General features: G+C 43.9%; 1 protein-coding gene across 3 annotated transcripts in view; it reads left to right on the top strand.

Annotated features, from left to right (window-relative positions):
- KCTD1 (potassium channel tetramerization domain containing 1) overlaps positions 1-21084 on the top strand; it is a 202345-nt gene that overhangs the window by 175289 nt on the left and 5972 nt on the right. For all 3 annotated transcript variants that reach the window (XM_019014072.4, XM_063699137.1, XM_019014073.4), the window contains exon 3: positions 5425-5569. In XM_019014072.4, coding sequence (XP_018869617.1) covers positions 5425-5569 — 145 coding nt within the window. The remainder of the gene's footprint in view (positions 1-5424; positions 5570-21084) is intronic.

The following is a 21084-nucleotide window of genomic DNA, read 5'->3' as shown; positions in this document are numbered from 1 at the left end:
TGCATCCTTGAGTATTATATATTTGTGACTCGGTGTCTCCATTTGTAAATGAGAGGCTGAACTTGGTTGTCCTGGAGATCCTTCACAGTTTAAGAAAGTATGATCTGACACTTCAGAATGACAGGGTCTCAACTGATGTTGACTTGCCTCCTCGTTGGTCTCTCTGCTCAACCTCCTTTACACTGGTTCTCAACTCAGTTGAGGCGTAGAGAGTTTTTTTAAAAAAAAATACAGATGCCTGGGCTTCATTCCCAACCAATTACATCAGAATAGCTGGGGATGGGGGCCCAGCATCATTATTTTTTCAGAGTTGCCCAGGTGATGCCACTGTGTAGCCAGGGTTAAGAACCACTGCATTATGCAAATGATGTAGTCAAAGCAAGGCAAAACAGACAGGATTTGGATAAGCCAGAAGCTGTGTCTGTGAGAAGGCGTGATTTCAGATGTGGCACCTTGACTCTGTCTCACTCCTAAATGTGCTCTTTTACTTACTGTCCCTGACAACATAGCCTGACACCAGTCGCTATTGCCCTTGAGACCAAATCTAAACTCCTTGACCCGGCTCACATGGCTTTTTACGATCTGGCTTCTGCTGCTTCAGCCTCATTTTTCAGCCAGCCTGACTACACCCCAATAGAGAGTAATCACATGGCAGGGTTTGGCTACAAGCCTTTGTATCTTCCCCACCCTTCTCCCTGCTTACCTAACCTTACCTCCTGCCCCTGTACCTGGCCAACTTCTTCTCCTTCAGATGAGCTTTCTCTTTCTTCCCTGCCAACCCCAGATTGAGTTAGGTGAGCCAGGTGCACCTCCTGAGCCCACTGTGCACACCCAGTGACACACAAGATCACACTGCACTTGACCCACACTCCCAGCCCCGACGACTTAAATTCCACAAAAGCAAGGACTGTGGCTTATTTACTACTGCATCCCCTGTATCTGGCATAGTGAGCCCCTACTAATACTGGTGGAAAGAGTGAATGAGTAACTGCATGATTACACAAGAAACAAAGAAATTCTTAAGAACCTGAGTCACAGGAAATTAGAGATATCAGGTCCATAAAATGAATGAATACGCAAGAAAAAATTCTTAATGAATGATTCACGCTAAGCCAAATGTAGGATCCTAGCCCCATACTCTCTTTGACTTAAGACCATTCTTTAATGCACAGTGTGGACAGCACACAATGCCAGAGAGAGTGGAGAGAACCAGACTCACTTCCCACCAAATGAGCTTGGTTTCCTCAGAGATTAGGTCTTGCATTATTTGCTCTATAAACAAGAGTAATCAACAGAGTGCTAATTTTTTTTTTTTTTAAGACAAAGTCTCGCTTTGTTGCCCAGGCTGGAGTGCAGTGACATGATCTTGGCTCACTGCAACCTCCATCTCCCGGGTTCAAGCAGTTCTCTGCCTCAGCCTCCCGAGTTGCTGGGATTACAGGTGCGTGCCACCACGCCCGGCTAATTTTTGTATTTTTAGTAGAGACAGGGTTTCACCATGTTGGTCAGGCTCGTCTTGAACTCCTGACCTTGGGATCTGCCCACCTCAGCCTCCCAAAGTGCTGGGATTATAGGCATGAGCCACCATGCCCGGCCTCAGAGTGCTAATATTAAAAAGCTAATATTGAGTGGAATTCAGTATCTGTCGTTTTTAATGAACTTTTTTTTAGTGAACATATTTTGAGTGAACTTTCCAATCTTATTAGTTAATGAAATATGTACAGTAAAATAATACAGTGTTTGAGATTTACCTCAGAATAACCAGTGGAAAGGAGAATGAGGCATAGAGGTAGAGTTGAAACAAAATTAACCAGGAATTGACAGCTTTTGAAGCTGGTTGATGGTCATATGGGGGTTCATTCTATTATTTTCTCTGCTTTGGCATAAGTTTGAAATTGTTCAAAATAAAACGTTTTAAAAAGTAAAAAAATTAGTTAAAATAGTAATGATCATCCTTAAAAAACAAAAAGAAATTGGTGGAAGAAAGTCGTTCTCAGCATTGCCACTTGATTCAATGAGTGAAAAAAAAAAAAAAAAAAAATCCCAAACCAGCCATACATCGTCTGGAGCCAGCTTGGTCTTGGCTAGTTGGAAAACAGGAATGTTCTCCAAGGTTAGTAAACTGTAATGAGTTCCACATAGTTTTCAGGCATCAGAGTTTACAAATCACTGCAGTTTGATTTGTAACTCCATTCACATGTCCACAAGAAATACAGCCTGTGCCGATTTTCCCCATTATTTGCTTAGCCAAACAATACTTTTCCACAGCACAGTCCTGCCAATCTAAAAACCACCGAGGGACGCCATTTTACGACCCTTGGCACCACATGCCCCCTCCACTGTGTTTTCACAACTCCAACGTTCCTCCTTTTAAAGTTGGCGGAAATCAGCAGCCCTGCGTTTCTTTTTATTACTCCCAGCGTTTGTTGCTTCCAATGGGGAACGTTTTCTTCTCTGAGAGGCTTTCACCTCCGCCAGGCCTGTGCCTCCGCGGCCCAAGCACCCTTCCCTTCCAGCCCTTTCCTCTTTCTCTCCACACCCTTTGCCTGCTCTGCTTCCACGGAGCCCACGCAGCCTTTTCTGCCCTGGCAGCGCGCGTTTTTCAGCCCCTTCCATCGGGTCTGGCCGAGCTGGCCGCCAGCGTTCGCACGGCCTGGCGGGGGGGTCTGTGGTTTCACCAGGCAAGGGGGCCCCCGAGACAGGGCCTGGGCCTTTCTTGCTGCCCTTTAACTGGACCCCCTCATAAGAAAAATTCCCTGGCTAGGGTTCCTCTTGTGCTGGGTGGAATCCAGGCCTTCCCCAGCTTTTCGTCTCCTCTGGTCTTGGTGGAGGCCGCCTGAAGAGTCCACTTCTCCCCATTGTCTCTCCCACCCGGACGCCCAGGCGGCCTCTAGGTTATTCGTGGGGCCAGCTCTGCTAGTGCTCGCTTCAGATCTCCCTCTTGCTCTTCTCTTTGCAGCTTTTTTCTATTTTAACTACATTGGAAGTGAAGATGCCTCATTGCATCCACACCCGAGGTTGTTTTTTGTTCTTGGTTTTTGCATCTTAAAAACTATTTAAATGACACTTCTCTCCTATTTTTAGAAAGGTCTATAAACAATGCACTTCCAGGATTGTTCCTTTTTCTCCTTAAATCCTGTGCCTTAGCACTTGCAGTCTTTTAAGAGCTGCTTTTATAGAAATTTTTGTTGGCTGGCTTGGAATACTTTCTATTGCTGTGCATTTTTTGAGTTCACCACGAGCACACTGGATTTCCTCATCAACCCTGAGAAAAAGTTAAAGTTATTTTATAAAACAAAGTGAGACTTAATTTAAAAAAAAAAAATGGAGACAGAGAAGTCGATTCACCTAGATTACAGCTAGTAACTAGCCAAACCCCATTCTCATTCCGCACTCCTCAGTCCTGATTCCTTTACACATTCACCCCATATAGGTTTATTAATCACTCATTCTGTGCAAGCGTACATCCAAGTCTAGACCTGAAAATGAGAGTTTATCTAAAAATTAAAAAACAGGATTTTTAAAAGAACAAAATACCTACTTTTCCTCTCTTACTAAAGTGACAAGATCACTGATACTGACTTATTTCAGTATAGGTGCTTGGATTTCATTGTAAAATTCTCACTCCACAAATATATGGCAGAAATAAAACTCTAGACCATAAGCTTTCATTCGATATTGGTAATTCTTTTCATTCCAATCGTTGTAAGGGAGGCCCCTTTAGGACCAGACAGACTGTGCACAAATCCCCCAATGCTGCTTAACTAGTTGGGCAAGTTAATCATCTTTTCAAGCCTATTTCTTCATCTTTAAAATGAAGATAATGGGTTTGTTACATATATAAAGTACTAAGGATGGTACAAGGCATCTGGAAAGCACTTAATATAGCTCCCTTTTCTTCCCCTGTCAACTGGAAATTTATCATGTTATTAAGAGTGAAGAGTAAAATGTTTTAATAATAGGCAAACAAATCTCATTCTTTTTCATCCTGTATCAAATTGTCCTGGAAACACTACAAGTAAGTGACTAAGCATATTTTAGTTTCAAGCCTACTGTTTGATTGATGTGTCAGTGAGAAATGAATGACTAGGTGGCATGCAGTGAAAGAATCCCAGAAAGGTTGTAATCCACACCCTGGATAATCACAGGCAATTCATGGAAAGTTGGATAAAATGCTAGCTCAAAAATATTTATTGAATTTTAGAAAATAACCCTACCATAATTACTTGCTTTCCTCTTTGCACTTACTACCTTCAGAGTAAGGTAACATGAGTTTTTAAACATAATTTTAAAACATGAGCTTTAAAATTATCTTTAAAAGATTTCTATTGAAACAAAAATTCACATGCCTTTCTTCTGGGGGAGAGAGGGAAGTAGCTTTCCTACTTGTTCGTTTGTTGTATTTTAAGAGGGGTGAAATTATTGATTTATCATTACACCTGCCCCACTTCAACCTATGATTGGAAAATGTATAATTTCAAAATCATCTTCAGAGCAACAAAATGATATTGTTCCAAATCAGAGAGAGATTTCTCTTCTGCGATATGGAATGCTTGCATGTCATTAGCCAGCCCTCTAGGTTTTCACAGTATAGATATGACCACCTTGTATTAACTGAGTGTATACTAATGTGTATAGGTTCAGCCTTTATTAGTGGGATAAATGATGATAGATGCAAAACACTTCAACCGTAGCACACCATACAAATGTTCATTCCAAAATTGGGAAAAGCATAATGTGGATCATTGTTTTTAAGCATAGCTACTCATGTTCTGGAACAGGTCATATTTTGGGGGTGGCCAAATTTTTTTTGTAATGATGCCTGGCTGTTAAAAATGCCTTTTGCGCTGAGACCTAAGAAACTGTAGTGTATATTGTTAGTGGAAAACATATTCTCCTAGATGAGTGACATTTTAAATTATTCTTTTTTATATAATTAAATGTAGATGTCAACATATAGGCTTTGCCTTATTTTTAGAAAGTTTGGGATTCGTGGTTGGGGAAAACTCAGAAAATGATTTCTTAAAAACAGAACTGCTTTTTTAGTAGAACCTGTTTCAAAGATGCTTTGGAGCAATAACATTTTTTAAGTAGCAGGGACGCTTGTTTTAAGTAACACGGGGAAAGATGTGATCTTCCATTACAGTGACAGCACTTAGCCGTAATCACCATGTCAGGAACATTTTCTTTGCAGGTGAAAGACAGTGAATAAAAGAATTCATTTGACAAAGCCTAGGACTATTTTGAATGGTCTCGTCCTGAGATATTTATCAAGCGGGGACCAACACTTTGCAGACAATCGTAATTTTTCCCTACTGCCATCTTCAAAAGTGCTACCTTTGACAGTGATAAAAGACACCTCTTAGTCCTAGTGGCCGAACAATTGATCTAATTGTCTTCACTGTTCCCTCTTTTCTATCACAGAATCGGAAGACTTTTTGATGGTACAGAGCCCATTGTTTTGGACAGTCTCAAACAGCACTATTTCATTGACAGAGATGGACAGATGTTCAGATATATCTTGAATTTTCTACGAACATCCAAACTCCTCATTCCTGATGATTTCAAGGTGAGGGATCCATGTTAAATCACCAATAGCATAAATATGTGATTTTTTTATGTGCTCCAAAAAAATATTTCTAGTTCTACATTATTAACATACACCAACTTGAAAGGTGATAGAGTTCTCTTTGACATGGTTCACTATTCATGAAATAGTGGTTATGGCCATTAAACTTCTACATGACTTAAAGAGGATCGCTTTTCATTTAAAGAATTGAATTATAATTCACTTGAACAAATTGAAAAGGAGTTGATTAAATTCAAAGCTCATTTCTGATATGTCTTAGAGAGCTAGAGAATAAAAGGAAACCTCCTTAGCTTAATGAAGACTTCCCCCTCCCCGCCCCCAGAAGTCGAAAGCAAACATGAACAGTAAAATTTTAGAATTGTTCCCTTTACAGTTAGTAATAAATGTTAAGGTTAGTCACGCTGAGATAGCTCACATTGTGCTGGTAACTCTAGGCAATGGAGTCAGACAAGGAGAACAAATAGAAAGTGTTAATATTAGAAGGGAATTCACAAAAATGTAATTTTTGCAGCTGATAATGTTTCTTCAAATGGATGATTCTAAAAAGTCAACTTAATGCTATTAGAACTTATAAAGAACTCATTAAAGCAGCTCAATTCAGGATCAATATATAGCTTTTTTTGTTTGTTTGTTTGTTTTTTGAGACGGAGTTTTGCTCTTGTCTCCCAGGCTGGAGTGCAGTGGCGTGATCTTGGCTCACCGCAACCTCTGCCTCCTGGGTTCAAGCAATTGTCCTGCCTCAGCCTCCCGAGTAGCTGGGATTACAGCTGCCCACCACCACGCCTAGCTAATTTTTCATATTTTTAGTAGAGACGGGGTTTCACCATGTTGGGCAGGCTGGTCTCCAACTCCTGACCTCAGGTGATCCACCTGCCTCAGCCTCCCAAAGTGCTGGGATTACAGGCATGAGCCACTGTGCCCAGCCAGTCAATAGCCTTTTTAGAGAATAGCAAGAGCCAGTCATAAGCTATAATAGAAAAATATACAACAAAAATTATAACACCTAGGAATAAACCTAACGAGAAACAAGCAAAGGCTGATTAAGAAAACCGCAGATCTCTACACACAAGTGTAAAAGAGTTGAATAAATGAAGGAACATTCTAGGTTCCTGGATGGGAAACCTCAATATTGTTAAGATGTCAGTTATCCTCAAATTATTCTATATAGTCAGTGCAAACCCACTTAAGTAATAGATTTTTCAAAATGAAATTTGAACCATTTATAAAGTTTGTGTAGAAGAAAAAAAGCGTTAAGGATAGCTAAAAAAAAGTATTTCTGGTCATAGTAATGATGGTAAAGGTGGGTAATGGTGGATGTGTCCTATCAACGTCAAAACAGACTTTCGAGCTATATTAATTTAAAGGTGTCATTCTGACAGCACTGAAATATACAAATCAATGGAGAAGAATAGGGTCCAGAGATAGATGTACAGGTGCATAGGAATTTGATGTACTATAAAGGTGGCATTTCACATCAGTGGGAAAAGAAAGCAATAGTCAGTAATAGGTGCTGAGACGATCAGCACTGAGACATTTGAGGGAATTGTAAAGCCACAGCCCTATCCTACATCATAAATTCACAAAAATTTCAGAAATAAATACAAAAATGAGGGCAATAAAAGTATTATGAAAAAATACAAAGAAACTTCTAAAAGTATAATTTTGAGGCAGAAGGGGCCTGTCTAAATGAGACTTCATAGCCAGAAGCTATCCTTTAAAAAAAATAGTTGAATTGAAGACATCATATACAAATACAAGACAAGTGTCAGACCATAAGAAACATTTGCAACAAAAGATGAATACCCATCATAAAAGATCTATCTTAAAAATCTATGAGAAACATACAAACAACCCAGTGGAAAAATTTTTTTAGCTATGAACAAAATTTTCCCAAAGAAAAAAACAGAAATTGGCAATAAACATTTGCAAAGACATTCAGTTTCTTTTGTATCAAATAAAAATAAAATTAGATACTCCTTTTATCCATTAGATTGGCAAAAATTAAAAAGATGTGTAATATACAGTGTTAGGGAATATACAGTGTGGTTGGAAGTCAAAGTCATTAAACATTTTTGGAGGACAATTCAGCAGTAAATGTTAAAGTTTCAAATATACATACTCTTTGATCTGCTAGAAATATTCAGGTAAATCTGTAAAGATATTTGTATATAGGATGTTTATTATAGTCATGTTTATAATAGCAAAAACTGGACTTTCTAAAAAAGAAAGTTCATTGGCAGATGGTTACAAATATTATAGACTATCCATGCTATGGACTAGTTTAAAAGATGTGGTAGATCTGTATCTGTTGATATGTGGGGGGAAAATCATGTAATTCCCTGATTCAGTGAAAATATTAAGTTGCAGAACCATATGTATAGTATGTTTCTATTTATGTAAAAGATCAGGTATGTATGCATATATAAATGCATAGAAAAAGATCCAGAAGAGTAGATCCCAAGTTAATAAGAAGCTCAGGGGCCCATTAGTTATCTTCTCCTTCAGGATTTTGAACAGTGGGGCACATGCCAAGGATTATTAGCCAAATGGAAAAGAGAGCACAGAGGAGTTGTATCATGTGCACATTTATTTTACATGGCAACTATATGCAATTGGCAAGAAAATAGAGAGAGTGTAATAACTGCAGCCAGTGAATGAGCTTCCCGCAGCCCTGGAATGAGCCTGAGGAAGGCACAGGAGCCCGCTGCTCCCAGCCAAGGGCAGTTCCCAAGGCCCCCTCAATGGCATGCATCTCACCACACTGAGCTTGATTCCAGGGTTTGAAGACATGGGGGTTTGGTTTGTGCAACATGGCTCCTAAGCAAAAGCCGCTTCATCAGTAGTGATCTCTTCCAGCTCAGGAAAGGAAGCATATTGAGGAGTGATTTCTTTTTTACTATTATTATTATTATTATTATTAATTTTAAGTTCTGGGGTGCATGTGCAGGATGTGCAGGTTTGTTACATAGGTAAACGTGCTATGGTGGTTTGCTGCACCTATCAACCTATCACCTAGGTATTAAGCCCTGCATGCATTAGTTATTTATCCTAATGCTCTCCCTCCCCCTATCCCTGCTACAGGCCCCAGTGTGTGTTGTTCCCCTCCCTTTGTCCATGTGTTCTCATTGTTCAGCTCCCACTTATAAGTGAGAACATGGAGTGTTTGGTTTTCTGTTCCTGTGTTATTTGCTGAGGATAATGGCTTCCAGCTTCATCCATATCCCTGCAAGGACATGATCTCATTCCTTTTTATGGCTGCATGGTATTCCAAGGAGCGATTTCCAATATGCCTCTTCCTAGAGGCTTTTCAAGGATAATTTTCAATATAGTACATACAGTTTTTTCTTGGCATGATAACTTTTGAACCTCTTTCCTGCCTTATTCTCCATGCTACTTTATTAATTTGGGCAAAAATTTTATCCAGGGCTCTCAGATAATAGCTGAATTAGACAACACTCTGCAGGCCCAAGGCCAAAGTGCAGTCTCTACCTCCAGTCCTCAGTCTGCACCTGGGGTCACACACTCTCAGACATGATCAAGGGGACTGACTGGGTTTAGACAGCAGCCCCATGTCTTCGAGGCCACAGCTGATGAATAGCATAGTTGAAGAGAGCAGGCCAGCTTCCCACAGCAGCTGCAGGTGAAACAGAGAGACCTAGGGAGAGAACCAGGACTGTTCTGGAAAGCAGGTGCTTGCCACATGTGGAGACAGGAAGAGGAATCAGGAAGCTGGGTCCCTGCCCAGGGCACAGATTCCAGCAGTGACTGGCCACTAGTCCAACCTGAGCCACCAACGTCAGGCACTCCCCAGTCAGCTCTGGACCCTTTCCCACTTTAGGGAGTAAGTAAGCTCATGTAGAGAGAAGGGCCAAAGCATGATGTGGAGAGGTGGGGGAACAATTTCTTACTCTCTCATATTTTCCTAGAGGAAAGGCAGTAGAATTGGAAATGGGTGAGGGAGGATATTTCACTTTTAGTTCCGTATGTTTTAGTATGAATTTTATCATTAGTTTTTACAATGAGCAGGCATTCACATATGACTTAAGTCATTAAAATAAAATAATAAAATAATTTTTAAATAAAGTTGTCAAAAAAGAAGTCAAGTTATCACAGCTACAGACATGTATACTAGTAAGGAAAAACTGCCATAGGATTTCATTATATTTTTCACTAAGTTATATATAGCCTGGACTTCATCAGGAGAAGGTTTGGTTAGTACAATATGAAAATCACCTCATGTTTAGGTGATTGCATTTCCAAATGCCGACCCAGAATCCCTGCCTGGATAGTTCATTTGCTCTTTAAACTTTAGACGCCCAAAAATGAGCTCACTCTGTCTGCCTCCCCCTCTGCCACCACCACCACCAAGAACAAAATCTGCTCCTCTTCCTTTGTATCCTATCTCAGTAAAAGATGCCAGAATCCACCTACTTGCTCAAGGCAGGAACCTGCAATCCTTCTGGACTTTTTCCTCTTCTTCGCCTCCCACATGTGATCTGTCAGCGCATCCATCATCTTAACCTCCTGGACGCATCGCGAATCAATCCACTACCCTCATCCCACCTCCCTAGCCCAAGGCCCAGCAGCTCTCTGGACTCCTTGGAGTGGCTTCATAATTGGTCTCACCCCTCCCACTCTTACCCCTTTTTGACTTGTTCTCTGCATTGAAACTATGAGACACTTTTTAAAAATTCAACTTTTAATTTTGACATCATTGTAGATTTGCATACAGTTGTAAGACATAGTAGAGATGCTGTGTTACCCAGTTCCCCCCAGTAATAACATCTTGCAAAATACTAGGATCACAACCAGGATATTGACACTGATACAGTCAAGGTTCCGAACAGTTCCATCACCACAAGGATCCCTCCTTTAGTCATTTGACAGTTATGCCCACCCCTCTCTCTCCCTGCCACCATCCTACCCCATCCCTGACCATGTGACACTTTTTAAAAAGGATACTGTATCATGAGTTGCTCCTGCTTGAAATTCTGCAGGGACTTTCTCTTGTTCCAGAAACTGTCGAATGAAGAAGATAAACCAAGCTTTTCAAGAATTAAAGTTAGTTTTACTCAGAAGTCTTACTGAGGTCCCACACAGGATTTCAGCCCACAGCTTGTTATATAGGCGGTGGAGGTTCAGTACATGGAAAATCACATCACACTTGCTCAGACACTACAAGCAGAACACATCGAGCTTTGGGTGTAAGAGTACAGCGTGTTATAGATTACAGAAGCGTCATCACCAACCTGTCAGACTTTATCTCATATGGAAGAAAAGGCAAGGACTAGGGTCATGTATCTCTTAAGGAATGTAGTGACTCAGGCAGGAGACCTGGGGGGGCTGTATACTCAGCTTTGTTGTGTCTTCAAGGCATTTTCCTGGAGACCTGCACGTCCTCCCAGAGTCAGAGGGTCAAGCAGAAATGAGCAGCCATGGCTTCTTCCATTCATTCTTCTGTCTCACAGAGCAAAGCACCACATCCCTGTCAGAGCCCACAAGGCCCAGAAAGCTCTGGCCCCTGCCCACCTCACCCACTCTCGCCCTCTACACGTCCCTACAGGACTTCTCTTGGTCCCTCAGACACACCCTTCTCTTGCCCCCTGACAACTGCCCCTCTGTGCGCCTATGCAGCCATTCCCCTGGCCTTTACTGGAATTCAGGAGTCATCTTTTTCACCACATCCCCCAGCAAACCTACCTGGGCCTAGTGTAGCTTAGGCTCACCTGTACCCCTGACTCTCCGTGGTCACACGCAGTGCATCTATCACTCACTGTGCAGCACCATCTGCGCAGCTGTGAGGTAGGGATGCTTCCAGCTACGAGAGTGGGAACAGCCAATTAACAGCGGCTTACACTATTGGAGATTTGTTTTTCTCACGTGAGAAGTCAGAGGCCTGTGGCAGAGGTATCTGCCCAGCAATGTTATCGAGGACCAGGAGGCTTTCTGTCTTTCTGTTTTGCCATCCTCAGTGTTGACGTTCTGGCCTCATGCCTGTCACCTCAAGATCATATGGTGACTGCATCACAGCACCAGGCATCACCATTCCAGGCATCACATCCTCAGTCAAGGCAGGATAAAGGGACAGACAGCTTTTCAACTCACAAGACTCTGTCCATGTCAGACAATCCCACAGAAGACTTTCCCTTTGTGGCTCATTGGCCAGAACGGAGCCTCTCCTTGGTGGCTGAGAAAGGGATTTTTTTTTCTTTGCTTATTTTTAGCCTCTGTAGTAAGAGAAATAGGCAAGGGAAAGAGGTTGAAATAGCTGTTGGGGAAGCTAGCCAGCAGCATCTGTCCCACACGCTCAGCACCTGCCACATATTAAGCATGTAAATATTTGTGGCGTGAGTGAATGAACGCATGGATGGGTAAATAGATGAATGGCTAACATTCAAACTAGGCTCTTGTTCCCACCAGTTCATCTGAAACCTGCTGATCTACTTCCTGATGTTTGGACTCTGGATATTTTGTGTATATATCTTCACTTCCTTGCTGCATGATAAGGTTCTTGCAGGCAGGGCCTTTTTGTTTGTTTGTTTGTTTGTTTGTTTGAGATGGGCAGTGGTGCGATCTTGGCTTACTGCAACCTCTGCCTCGCAGGTTCAAGCGATTCTCCAGGCAGGGACATTTTTATGTTTTTCCAGAGGACATTGTGTGTTGGGCACATAATCAATGCTTAGTATTAATTCACTGAAATACAGCAGAAAAGGGTTAAAAGAGATGCAGGAAGCCACAATCTAAATATGAGTAGGCAATGCACTTCCTTTCAAAATTATATAGGACTAAGTAGAAAATACAAAATGTGTATATAATATCATCATTGTATGCTGCTTATCAGAATAATATTAATTTATAATTCCCATTATTAAAAAGGATGCAGGCTGCAGGGAATCACAAAAGAATATATTGGGAATTACAGTTAGAAATGATAGTAGCCATTCATTTTTAGTTGCAGTATGTTCCAGAAACTGAGCCAGGTATTTTAGGCATGTACTTTGGTTTAACTAAACCTCAGCACATAAACCTACATAGCAGGCATTATTTTTCCTCCAAGAGCATTCAGGTTAGGTTCCGGGGAGGGAAAAACTTCCACACGGAGTTCAACTGTGGCCAGTTTGCTTAAGGACTCACCCACCCACCTGCCTAGGATTGGCACAGCTGCTTCTCTGCACCTTTTGCATGCTCCCTGAGGATTCCAGAGCTCTTAAAGACCTGCTATTTATCAATTCTAAGTACCAAACACACCCTTTAATTGGCTAAGGATTTAGCTGTAACCCACGCTTGAGGAAAAAAAAAAAACAAAAGCATGTCAAATGAAACTCACATATCCCAAGGGCCTTAAAACATTTCCCACAGAACCTCTGGTGACAGGCTGTAAATTACAGTACAGGGTGTTCTGGAACCTGGGAGGGGCAGCAGAAGCTGAAGGGGTCCTTCCGCTCTGGTGGCTGGTGATGGAATTGCATCAGCAGGAGCAGTGCAGTTTACAGGAGTCACAAATACAGGTACACATAGGAGCTTTCGGTCTGCACGTCCCTAACAGTACTATTGGTGCTTTCTTCCTCGTCAGAGTTTTCTCTTGAACCTGGGAGGGACATGGTTTTTGGGGTTTTTTGGTTTCTTTGAGACAAAGTCTTGCTCTGTTGCCCAGGCTGGAGTGCAGCGGCACGATCTCGGCTCACTGCAACCTCTGCCTCCCGGGTTCAAGCAGTTCTCTTTCCTCAGCCTCCCAAGTAGCTGGACTACAGGCACACGCCACCACGCCACAGGCACACTAATTTTTATATTTTTAGTACAGATGGGGTTTCACCATGTTGGCCAGGCTGATCTCAAACTCCTGACCTCAAGTGATCCGCCCACCTCAGCCTCCCAAAGTGCTGGGATTATAGGTGTGAGCCACCGCGCCCAGCCAGGACATGGTTTTTTGCATGAGGAGAGAATCTCTTTCACTAAGTTTGTTAGGGAGAATGTTTATTGATTACCTGCTTCTTTCCCTAGCCATTTAATACTGGGTGAACAAGTGCATTGAATCCTGAACTCACAAGATCCTCCACCCCTAAAATCTCATTCCGCAAATGTGCTGTCCGAGCTGGATACCCATTTCATCTTTGAGATAATTTCATATTTCAGAACACCATTTAAGTGGCAGTTGCTTCTGTCCTGGCTTCCATGGAAAGCTGTTGAGATCTGTTCTCTGCATAAGTGATTGCAGAACTTTTCTGCAGTGTTTTATTATGGATATGACTGTCCCTCTTCCCTTAATTTTCCCCTCCCTCCAATTTTACTGATTTGCTCATTGTTTTATGCCCTGCACATGAACGTGTACGCATGCATAGGCACACACACACACGTGGGTGCAACTCTCAGCACACCAGGAGTCTAGAGCTTCGGCCCCATTTTTTATGGAGAACCACACAATTCTCTCTTTCTCTCTCTCTCTGTAGCCTTTTATCTTTAACATCATCTTTGGTAAATGTCCCCCATGTTGCTCACATCTTTCATGGTCTGTCTGTATGTCCACCATTCCTAGACATAGACAAATTTGCTGGCAGGCAGCTCCCAACTTACCTAGCCCTGGATATGTTCAAAAGTCTATTGGGTATTTTTTTAATTAATTAAAAAAAATTTGTTTTTTTTGAGACAGAGTCTCGCTCTGTCACCCAGGCTGGAGTGCAATGGCGCAATCTCGGCTCACTGCAACCTTCGCCTCCTGGGTTCAAGTGATTCTCCTGTCTCAGCCTCCCAAGTAGCTGGGATTACAGGCACCCCCCACCATGCCCAGCTAACTTTTGTATTTTTAGTAGAGATGGGTTTTCACCATATTGGTAGGCTGATCTTGAACTTCTGACCTCAGGTGATCCACCCACCTCGGCCTCCCAAAGTGCTGGGATAACAGGCATGAGCCATTGTGCCCGGCCTTAAAAAATTTTTTTTGAGACAGGGTCTTGCGCTGTCACCCAGGCTGGAATGCAGTGGTGCAATCATAGCTCACTGCAGTCTCAACCTCCCAGGTTCAAGCAGTCCTCCCCGCTCAGCGCCCCCGAAGTAGCTGGGGCTGCAGGCATGCACCACCACACTCAGCTAGTTTTTCATTTTTTGTAGAGACGGTCTCACTGTGCCGCCACAGGTTGATCTCAAACTCCTAGGCTCAAGCAATCCTCCTGCCTTGGCCTCTCAAAGTGCTGGGATTACAGGTGTGAGCCACCACCACAACCAACCTCTATTGTTTATTTTTAATAACGTTTTAATATTATAGAAGAAGTACATGTACATTGTAGAGAATTTAAAAATATAGACAAACCGAAAAAAAAAAAAAAAACTATACCGTATGTTCCCACCACTCAGATTGCCAATGTTAAAACATTAGTGAGTAGCCTTCTGGATCTTTTCCTGTGCTTATTTTGGACAATAACCTTTACCTTTCCATTTAAAAAAAAATTATTTCCTCTAATTCCACAACTATATTTGAGTTTCCCTGCTTGACCCCACAATGCCCTTTACAACTTGCTGGAGACTGGGCTAGCTGTCCTGCAAAATGTCCTGCCATCTCGATTTGTGTGGTTGCCTTGTCATGTGTAGTTTAGCTCATGAATCTATCCCTTAATTTCCTGTAAACTGGAAGTCATCTCTAAAGACATGATGGGTTTACGTTAGACATGTTGGGGAGAATACATCACAGTGATGCTGTTTGCTTCATACTACCTCACAGTAGCAAAGGCATGTGGTTGAGCCACCATTAATGATGCTAGCAATGAACTGATCATTGTATCAAGGTGAGTTGCATGCTCCTTAGGCTGCAATAAAAACGATCTCTGTCAAGCTCAAAGTAACATTTGGGGCCAAACAATTCTTTGTGGTGGGGGCTGTCCTGTGCAATATAGGGTTTTCAGCAGCATCCCTCCCTACCCATCAAATTCCAGTAGCACCCCCTTCCCGGTTGCAACAACCAAGAGTGTCTCCAGACATTGCTAAATGCCCTCTAGTGTCAAAATTACTCCTGCTCGAGAACCAGTTGTCCAGCTTAAGGAAAAGTTAAAGGGAGTATTGACAGGAAGCACTTACTAGTTTATCTAATAGAATTAGTGGAAGCTTTCTCTCAGGGATGGAAACAACAGGACCGCCCTGAAGACTTAAATTGCAGGAGGTGCCATTAACATGTGCCAGTCTCAGCAAGCCCAGGGCCTCTTTCCCCTCCCTTGGTCCTACAGAGACACCATCTGATTGGCTCAGCTTGGCTCCATGCTTGTACTTTAGCCAATCAGCTGTGGCAACACACACATTGCTTCTAGGTCCTCATTCCTGCGGGTAGAACTTTCTCAGAGAAGGCAGAGTGGCGACCTGGATAGGCCCCCACTCGCCGGAGTTTCTTCACCGGTACCTGCGGGTAGGTCTTTCTCGGAGAAGGCAGAGTGGCGACCTGGATAGGCCCCCACTCGCCGGAGTTTCTTCACTGGTACCTGCGGGAGTGCCCACTCAGGACATGCCCCAGACCACGGCCTCAGCTGCCGCCACCGAGGCTGTATCCGTGGTCTGGTGACTAGCGCTGTCTGGTACTGCCCATGACCTCTTTTCTCCTCCCAAGGATATTTTCCCAGAGGCAGGACTGGGAGGATGGAAGAGCAGCCAGCCCCACCCCGGCACCATCTCCGATGGTGTCTCTGGCCCCCGCCCTCAGCACGCCCTAGACATCAGGCCTAGCTCCTGTGGTGTGGCGTCCTCATGACTTTCCAAGCCAGGGTGTTGTTTCAGAATGCTGGTGGGCCTGCCTTCCATCCCAACGTCAGCACCCTGACACGGTCGCCTGTGTGTGCTTCTGTCTGTAAGATGGGAGTGGAGACAGTGGCAGGGCGTAGACGGGACACTGCTGCTGCTTCCATTTCTTTCAATAGCCATCAAGACTAATCCTAGTCTGGGTATCCTTGACCCAGGAAAACAAGAGTAGTCGGGAGAAGCTGGGAGTCAGTGCCCCTGGATGAGGAGGGGACCGCCTGGTGAGAACTGTCAAGTAGTGGCAGGAGAAAAGGGGCACGTGGGCCAGTCCCTCCAGGCTTTGAAGAAAAGAAAGAATGGGCCGGGCACGGTGGCTCACACCTGTAATCCCAGCACTATGGGAGGCTGAGGTGAGCAGATCACCTGAGGTCGGGAGTTCAAGACCAGCCTGGCCAACATGGCGAAACCCCATCTCTACTAAAAATACAAAAATTAGCTGGGCTTGGTGGCGGGCACCTGTAATCCCAGCTACTCTGGAGGCTGAGGCAGGAGAATCTCTTGAACCTGGGAGGCAGAGCTTGCAGTGAGCTAAGATCATGCCATTGCACTCCAGCCTGGACAAGGAGAGAGAAACTCCATTAAAAAAAAAAATTATTCCAGCCCAAAGGAGTATTACAAGGCCAGGGCAATTAAGAGCTTTAGTACCCTAAACACTGAAAAAACTGCAGTGGCCACTCCCCCAACCTCCATCCCCGACAAGAAAAACAAAATCTTTAAAACCAAAGGACAGTAAGTGCTACAGAGATCTGTCTTTTGTTATGATGACCACTACTTAGTTGCTGTTTTGGAAATGGAAAAGGTAAAAATCCTTTCATTTTCTTGGCACCCCTGCTTTGCTGGTGGTACCCCTGATACATAGGTGCCCTGCCTGCTAGGGAACCACCCACTGCCGACGGTCCCAAGAGCAGGATCCCACTGCCCTGAGCCTGGGGGTGAGGAGAGCTAGAGCTCCTGGGAGGTATTGGAGACATTCCTCAGAGAAAAATCCTTTTTGTGCTCACGGTGCCTTCCATGGCATCTGGCACCTACACAGTTTTTAAAATGAAATGGGTGAACAGTTGAGTTGCCTTTTGAGTGTAAGGATCTGTCAGCCACTGGGTAAAGCCTCAGGTACATTCAGAAAATAAGCCTTTCAACTGTTTTGCAGAACCGTTGACTGTGAGGGGGAAGCTTGCCCCAGTCCTCAGAACCTGTGAATACAATGCTTTGCATGGCAAAGGGGACTTTGCAGATGTGATTAAGTTAAGGGTCTTGAGATGGGGGGATTAGCCTGGATAATCCAGGTGGGCCCTGTATAATCACAGGGGTCCTTATTTGAGGGAGGCAGGAGGGCCGGGGTTAGAGAAGATGGGATGAGAGAAGTGATGTGCTTGCTGGCCATGGGCCAAGGAATTCTTGCAGCCTCTGGACGCTGGAAAAGATGAGGAAGTGGATTTGTCCCCAGAGCCTCCAGAAGGAAGGCATCCCTGCCGGCACCATGACTTCAGCCCAGTGAGATCCATTTCTGACTTCTGACCTGAAGAACTGTAAGGGAATAAATTTGTGTTGTCTTAAGCCACCAAATTTGTGGTAATTTCTCACAGCAGCAGCAGGAACCTAATACACTGAATATATCGTTTTCCTCCCTCTAGGGAGGATATTTTCTGAATTCCAATTATTTAATCAAGAAAGAAGTTTCAAAACCTGGCCTGTCTGCATTTTGGAGTCCACTACCCATGTCTGTTTTCTTGTCCCGTGTACGTGTCCTCAGGATCTTAGGGAAGCTCATATGTAAAATGAGATCTTGATCTTCCTGCCTCAAAAAAATCATTGTAAATCTTAAATTATTTAAAAAATATGTATTCAGGCCGGGCGTGGTGGCTCACGCCTGTAATCCCGGCATTTCAGGAGGCCGAGGCAGGTGGATCACCTGAGGTCAGAAGTTCGAGACCAGCCTGGCCAACATGGCGAAACCCCGTCTCTACTAAAAATACAAAAATTAGCCGGGCGTAGTGGTGGGCACCTGTAATCCCACCTACTCAGAAGGCTGAGGATGGAGAATCGCTTGAACCCAGGAGGCAGAGGTTGCAGTGAGCTGAGATCACAACACTGTACTCCAGCCTGGATGACAAGAACGAAACTCCATCTCAAAAAAAAAACCATATTCTAAGATTTTGAAATGATTTAAACATGATAATAGGTCTGTGAGTAACTGGTTTCCCTTTAAATGTATATGGGGCTAAGCAAGAAATATGGATGGTGCCTTTTTTTTTTCTTTTTTTTGAGATGGATCTTTCTCGGTCTCCTAGGCTGGAGTGCAGTGATGCAAACATAGCTCACTGCAGCCTCAACTTAGCTGGGACCACAGGCCCGGGCCACCACATCCAGCTAATATTTTTACTTTTTATAGAAACAGGGTCTCCCTATGTTGCCCAGGCTGGTCTTGAACTCCTGGCCTCAAGTAATCCTCCTGCCTCCACCTTCCAAAGTGCTGGAATTACAGGTGTGAGCCACTGTGCCTGGCCAGATGCTGCTTCTTAATCAGAGAAGATAAAATGGACATAGGACAGGGCAGAAGAGTGATAGCATCTAGCACACTCTTGAATGGCTTTGCTGAAAGCTTATTTCTCAGAAGGGAGGAAAAGTGGATGTTGTGAATTCATTTCCTTCAGAAAAACAGGTGCTGAACCTGCTGCTGCCCCATAAACCCCTGCCTATTTCCACCAAGTACCTTGGAAACAAGAGACCCATCATCTCGAGTTTGTAAAAGCCCCAGAAAGGACATTGCCAGATTAGAACAAAGGCTTAAGGAAAGATTTCGGAAAATTCAGAGGCCTGAAGGAAATAAGCACAAGGCCAGAGAACCTAACAGAAACACACTAAACTTTAAAAACCGTGGTACTTAGAGAGTAAAGTTAAATGATCCCATCTAAGGAAGGAAAGGAGGGTTCTAAAGACAGTAGCCAATGGGACTGACTCTGCTTTGCAGGTTCATTTCTGATGAGCTGAGACTGTAAGCGGGTGTTAGGCAGGATAGAAAGACAGACACAAAGGAGCCTGCCAAGAAAATGAATGGCCAATGTGCACTTCACCGTGTGCAGAAAATGGTAACGCAGCAAGAACGACCATTTCAGTTCTCTGGCCAGCCAGTGCTTAGAGGCAAGGCAGCGTGGTGAGCAGTCACCAGAGAGAAGCATGAGCACTCAGCTGTTCTCTGTCATCTGCTCCCCGTGACATAGCAGTGGCTCTACTCTGGAGACCAGATAGAACAGCATAGTAAAGGAAAAAATGGAGCCAGGATGATCAAGAGAGAGTAAAAGAACACCTGGTGGCTTAAAGCAGTTCAACGCTAGGCCCATGATACTCTAGCCCAGGGGCAACACGACCTTCATAGGAGCGCTTCTGACTCTCGCTTTAATAAACCCTAGCAGGATCCCAGAGTGGTCACTGAGCAGGGCCAAAAATCTGAAAAGGGCCAGTGTTTCTCGACTTTTCCAAGAGTGGGTAACAATGAATTGGAGCAACATTATGTTGTGAGCCTCACTGCCCATCCAGGGCCAGACCTCAGAGTGGATTATTAAACAAGTGGCTTGTGAACCTAGAAGGAAGAAAAGATGGTGAGAACTCAGGGTCAGCATGGGGGGGACTTCTAACCCCAAGTTCTGTTAGCTTCATTCACTTTGGACACATTGGGAGATCAGGGCTTTGTCCGCCACCATGCCCGGCTAATTTTTTGTATTTTTAGTAGAGACGGGGTTTCGTCATGTTGGCCAGGCTGGTCTCAGACTCCTGACCTCAGATAATCCACCTGCCTCGGCCTCCCAGAGTGCTGGGATTACAGGTGTGAACCACCACGCCCAGCCGATAAGTGATATTTTCACTGGAGTCTAGATCCTTCCTTGTGCTAAGTTTTGTAATTAAATCTCACAAGAAAATAAAAAGCAATAGCATAAGTTCTCGCTTCTCTTGCTTGTGTAACTCTCACTGCTGTTTTAAAATCTCCTTGGTAAATAAGTATTTAGGTCAGTATCTTACAATTGGTGTGATGCCAAGATGACAAAGCCCCAGAGTGGGGATCCCAGGTAGAACCAGGAGGAACCTGCAGAGGCTTCCCCACTCCTACCCCTCAGGCTGGGCTAGGGGCCCCGGTTCTGCCCTGTCTTAAGAGTGGCCACACCTCAGCCTAGTTTTCAGCTCCTTAAAGCAAAACAGTATCTCCTCTGGGTCAGGAGGCTAAGCAGGTAGAACATGTGCAAGTAAGATTTTCAGAGCAGTGGGCTCCTTTCCTGCAGGGAACCAAGACTCCTGTGGTAAGGGGGTTGCCAGGAAAAGGACAGAATAAAGCAGCAGCCCATTCCACTGAGATGAGTGTCGTCATCAGCATCTTCTACCTGATCTGAGTTTCTTTATATGGAAAGTGGATTACCCAGCTAAAGACCCCCAAGTACTCTCATCTGTCCATGCTGTTTTCTCTGGAAGTGTTGACTAATGCTGCTACAGCTGCTGCTGCTATTGCTTGATTTGCAAGAGAAAGAGCAAAGTGCAAAATAAAAATATTTATCCCATGGTCATCTTCTGCTTCTCATACTCTAGCCCATCTGGACATCAGGGGCCTCTTTGAGGCACTCGGACCACATATTTGCAACATTGGCGGTCATGCAGGCACCGGGCATCCCCTGCCAGCTCTTGCCCATGGACGGAAGGCACAAATGCCTGTGTCAGCTGATTAAAATGTTCTCAGT

This window comes from Gorilla gorilla, chromosome 17, assembly GCF_029281585.2.
Source record: "Gorilla gorilla gorilla isolate KB3781 chromosome 17, NHGRI_mGorGor1-v2.1_pri, whole genome shotgun sequence".
In the NCBI taxonomy this organism is placed as follows: Eukaryota; Metazoa; Chordata; class Mammalia; order Primates; family Hominidae; genus Gorilla; species Gorilla gorilla.
The sequence above is the reverse complement of the archived record's forward strand: the minus strand, read 5'-3'. Positions and strand labels throughout refer to the sequence as shown.